Source organism: Crocodylus siamensis, chromosome 5, assembly GCF_052110815.1.
Source record: "Crocodylus siamensis isolate JL-2025a chromosome 5, ASM5211081v1, whole genome shotgun sequence".
NCBI classification, from domain to species: Eukaryota; Metazoa; Chordata; order Crocodylia; family Crocodylidae; genus Crocodylus; species Crocodylus siamensis.
The window spans coordinates 63,078,635-63,084,053 of NC_143399.1; the positions used below are offsets into that span (position 1 = coordinate 63,078,635).

A 5,419-nucleotide genomic window follows, 5' to 3' on the forward strand; every position below is an offset into this window, starting at 1 on the left:
AAATAAAATTCAAAATTGTGTTCTATTTTTCTTGCTTTTCTTAAGAAAATGACCGATCTACACTATATTCTAGGATGAGAGAAACTTTCAGTAAAAAAGAACTATAAAGAATCAGTACTCCACATATGATTTTGACCATCTGAATTGTCACAGAGGATACCAGTCAGCTGAAGACAAGTGCTTTTCTTCTGATCGAATACCTTTCTAATTAAAAACAACAGTTGTTTTGTCTCTGATGTAATAACTACCAGAATGACACACCACAAAAGGTATTCTCAACTTCCTTGGAAGCTTGCTAAGTTAAGTGTTTTCTTATATGCATCCATCTTTTTTTCAGTAATATATTTGTGCCTTAATTCTAATAATTGTAATTTTTTTGCCATTTTACCCAAAATCAAAAATCAAGAAAACACTGTTTTGAACTTGATGGAAGGATCTGCAGTAACTGCCAAACAGTTTCATAAATCTGACAAAGGAAATAAAATCATTTTTCACAAAAGCAAAGATTCCAGCATTCAGAAGTTCATAAGTAACAGAAAAAAAGAGAAATTAAGTCGAACTGTGACACAACTTGCTAATGAAGAGACAACAGATTCTGCCTCAAATTCATCTATTTACCCTCACCCATTCCAATTTCTTATTAATGAAAAAGATAAATGTAAGAAGAAAACTCCTTTTTTGGTACTATTAATTTCAACCAAAGCTGATGAAAAGCAGCACAGAGAAGCCATCAGGAAAACTTGGGGAAATGAATCTGTGGTTCCCGGAATTAAAATTGTTTGCCTATTTATGCTGGGTTTTAGTGACAAAGACCAGAATGAAAATATTTTGCAGGAAAGTAGGAAATACCATGACATTATTCAGCAAGACTTTTTAGACACCTATAAAAACTTAACTCTTAAAACTATGATGGGCATTAAGTGGATTGCCACATATTGTAATGGCACAAGTTTTATCATGAAAACAGATAGCGATGTTTTTGTGAATACGATATATTTAATACAGGAGGTACTAATGCCCATTAAATCTCCTTCACAGTATTTTTTCACTGGTTGTCTTATGAAAAATTATGAGCCTAATCGTAATCCTGACAGCAAATGGTACATGCCAAAAGAACTTTACCCAAGTGATCGATACCCAGATTTTTGTTCAGGAACTGGCTACGTCTTTTCTAGAGCTGTAGTTCCAAAAATTCTCAGTGCCTCTTTAAAGGTCAAATATGTACATTTGGAAGATATTTATGTAGCTCTCTGTCTTGAAAGACAAGGAATCACTATTTCACCCCCACTCAAACAATCATTTTTTAATATATATAGAGTCCCATTTGTTACTTGTGTATATAGTAACATAATTACTTCCCATGGAATTGATCCAACGGAACAGATCACTTTCTGGCAAACATTGCAAAAAAAGAAACATATGTGTCATAAATAAAATACATGTACAGTAGAGTTTGCATGGGAATACAATATGAAATTATACTTTATTTAAACTTCATGATTGCTGAATGTGCATCATGAATCTCTAATGGAGATCTAGGCAGATAGACTTAATGGGTGTCTGTACATGTGCTCTGATGTGTTGTAATTAGAATGTGTTGGAATAGACTCAGTTTCATAGATTTCATAGATTTCATAGACATTAGGGCTGGAAGGGACCTCGGGAGATCATCGAGTCCAGCCCCCTGCCCAAAGGGCAGGAAGTCAGCTGGGGTCAGTTAATCAAGACTGCTCCTCATTTGAATGAGAATGCTGTAACATTGCTGCAGCATAATGTGTATAAACCCCTGTGGGTTTAAACATGGATACTTGTGTGCTTTAACTAATGCTTCTTAAACATTTGTTAGTTAAAGCTTTAGTTAAAGCATTCTGTGATATTTTTAAATGCATGAGGACTTAATATATGTGACTCTGAGGCATTTTAATTAGAGTGGCTCTCCAGTAACCCCTAAACAGGTGTATAGACAGCCAATGATATCAGTGATTTTTGTACTCTATTTATATGCAGAAAAAGCTTTTTAGTCTAAAAATATGTTTTTCCCCACAGAATTATTTCATTATAAGCCCGGTTCTGGAATAACGGTCATTACAATGTATATGTTGAAATGACTTAGAACTTTCTTCCTACTTCAGATAGCATTTCAAATAAAGAAATTGAATAATTTTATTTTCCTTTATCTTCTAAAATCACTGTATTTTGCCCCTCACAAGTAGAAACCTGTCTTAGTTATGCTTACTCACAAACTGCTCAATCTTGACTATACCTGCTTTTTAAATAAAAAATTAAAAAGCAATGGCCACGATGCATTTTTGAAGAAACAAAAAAGATTACCTCCTACTTCTTAGTTGTTGATGAAGATGAAATAACGAACTCTCATCCCCACTTGTAGTTCTCTGATCTGGTTTCTCAACTTGGTGTGCTAGACAATTGGGATGGTTCAAAGAAAACCATAGCCCAATGATAATTGGTTTTTAATTGTGTTTTAACCTGAGCCAACATGTTTTGTTTTGTTTTGTTTTGTTCTATTAATGTGTTCAACCCTCCTATATCACAAAAAAATGATGTTTTAAATTAGTTTTTACACCTAAGGTTGCTTCTCGTGGGTTACATGGTGAGGTTGAAATTGCCTCTCTACGCAAGTTAAGAGGCCTGCTAATCCCTCTAACTTCTAATCATCCTATAGCTGACACAGTGCACCACATGGATTTCCTCTGGAAATGAATGGAGGCCAGAGCTGGCCTTAGGGAAAATACCACCCTGGGAAAACTTATATTTCCCATCCCCTCCCCCACCCCACAAGTCAGTGGCACTGCTGCAAGAAGAGGTGATCAGGCAAACACACAGGACGCAGTCCAGTACGGAGACGGAGTGACATGGTGCACAAGGCAAGCAGGCAGGGAGGCACCACTGCTACCACCTGCACTGCCTGGCCCAGCTCCTCCTGATCAGTGGCTGAAGGTGGGAAATGAGCTGGGCTGGGCACCACATCTCCTGCCTGGGGTAGGGATCAGCCAGGGCAAAGCAGGGGTGGGCAGGGTTGGAGGAGAGCACTGCTGTAAATGTGTGTGTGTGACAACCTCCTGACCATGGTGCCCTGGGTTATCACCTCCATTGCCCACCCTTTAGGCTGATTCTGACTGAGACTGTATACTAAAGCAAATTGGCCTCTACTTCATTTGTTGCATAAATCAAGAAGTGAATGAAGGAATTAGATTATAGAAAGAGAAAGGATGGCCATTGAAGGCAGATGAATTAATGTCCTAGTGTAGTGAATTTTATATGGATATCTGTTCTTTAAAATAACACAATCTATCCTACATAAGAAATGTGACTGGTATCTTGTGAGAAAATTTTGTGTTAGCAAAGACTGAATCTTAATGTTATACAGGCAACAGGGTTCTGAATCATAAGGCTATACAGGTTATACAGGGGGCTGAATTAAAGTTATACAGACAACATTACTTCTGGCATTTTCTAATTTTTGAGTGTTCAACTTTGCAACCTTAAGAGTATTCTTTTAATACAGTTGGGGCAGAAGGAAGATTGGGGGAGTTTGGGGGTTAAAGGGTCATTTGGTTTTTGTTGTATGCAATAGTTAATAATATGGAGGTATGATATTTCTTAATATGCCATACAGCCACACTGTAAAAGTTAAGGGATAAAGAGAGAACATTTTGCAGGAGGGCCACAAGTGTTTGGAAGTAGTGACCCTTTAAATAACATGAAAGTTGTGACTTCCTTAGTACTCTGCAACAGCCATCTGTTTGATAGGGTTTTCAGGGAGGGCTGGGGTAGGGCTTTCTATGATGATAATGGGATGGAAGATAGTTCCATATTGGGGTTTGAATGGGTTCCTGTTAAATTGCTACAAGAATACTACAGTAATTTTATTATATTATTAAATGTGTTTGGTTAAATAGGGTAGGTATTTCTTTACTTACATTAAATCTATATAAACACACTATTGTCCGGGGGGGGACGGGCAGGCCAACTCTCAGGATGTCAAAATTGCACTGTTAGATGTGAGGGTCTGACACAATTGCATATTCCCCCCCCCCAAAAAATTCAATTATGTCATACAGACACACTACCAACTCAGGCACATACACATCTGAGATTACCAGTCTAAGCACATGCACACCTATCACCAATTCAAGCACATACACACTACACAAACCAAAAATTGACAAAACTCAGTTGTTAAAACCTATATACTAAATACACATACACAAACACACACTTTCATGGCTGTATGTTAACCTTAGGGGGTGCTTGGGGGAACTTGATGCTTAAGGTTACTTAAGCCAAGTGGCCCCAGGGTTACTTGAGGTCAATGGAGCTTGGGGTCACTTAAGTTTAATGTGCCCCGGGATTACTCAGGGTCACCTGGTGCTCAAGTGGAAGCAAGGGAAAAAGCCCGGTGGCAAGGAGGAGACAGGCAGTAAACAGAGAGGCAGAAAGCTGGGAAATAGGAGCTAGAAACTAAGAGGCAGAATGCCGAAAGATGAGGGCTGGAAATGAGAGGAAGAAAGCTGGGAGATCAGGGGGCAGACTAGTGGTGGCAAGGAGGAAACAGCCAGGAAACAGAAAGGCAGAAACCTGGGAGATAGCCAGGAAATCAAGGAGGAGGGTCAGGAGGTCAATAAAACAAAAACCCAACTCAGGGTTTCAAAATACCAGGTTTATTAAACAGACAACACACTACACAGCCCCATAAAGTTATTGGTTCCTACACAGACACATACACAAGCACTCACATACACACCCACATAATGGTCACAGGAGAGAAAAAAGGCTTGGTGGAGGGATTGAAGTCAAGGTGTGCATACAGTGGAGAGAGTCCAGATCCTTTGCTTGGGGAAGGAAGGTGGGTGATAGCTACCTTTCCTGAGCTGTGAGTTGATCCTCGATGGCCAGTCGGGGTCTTCTCCATAAAGGTGTTGTCTAGAGGGGGTCACTGGAAGGGTCTCTGGGTGGATAGGTGGTGTGGTGTGGTGCTGGTCCAAATGGAGAGGGCATCCCAAGGAGGTCACAACCTACTAGCCCTTTTATAGGGCTGGACTACCTGTGTCTTCTATGGGAGGGACATATCCGAGCAAGGACAGTGCTGCTCAGATGCATACATGCAGATCCAGGTGTCTTCATTGTCTTGTAGGACACAATGGTGGGGTTGCTGGTTTCTGTAGGGTTTTTGTCTTTCAAATGCTGGGTTTCTGGTCTGTTCCTGGGTGAGGACCATGGTTCCTGGGTGAGTCAATGCAAGGTAATGGTCCAGTTGTTGAGCTGATGGTCCAGTTGTTGAGTTGATTATCTAGTAGAGGCCTGCTACCATTGTATCTCAAACACCTTCATTCATCCCCATTCATTCAGGAACCAATTTACATGAGACTGGTTAGACATGAGTCACAGTTACAACATA

General features: G+C 39.7%; 1 protein-coding gene across 1 annotated transcript; it reads left to right on the forward strand.

The window, feature by feature from the left end:
• The first annotated feature begins 252 nt into the window (after positions 1–252).
• LOC149864164 (beta-1,3-galactosyltransferase 1-like) lies at positions 253–1,434 on the forward strand. The gene has a single exon (XM_090048535.1). The coding sequence runs from the start codon at positions 253–255 to the stop codon at positions 1,432–1,434; it is 1,182 nt and encodes a 393-aa protein (XP_089904661.1).
• Positions 1,435–5,419: the final 3,985 nt, after the last annotated feature.

Bases quoted from the DNA above. Each gene is read 5' to 3' on its own strand.
- LOC149864164 (XM_090048535.1), top strand. From the start codon at position 253: ATGACACACCACAAAAGGTATTCTCAACTTCCTTGGAAGCTTGCTAAG.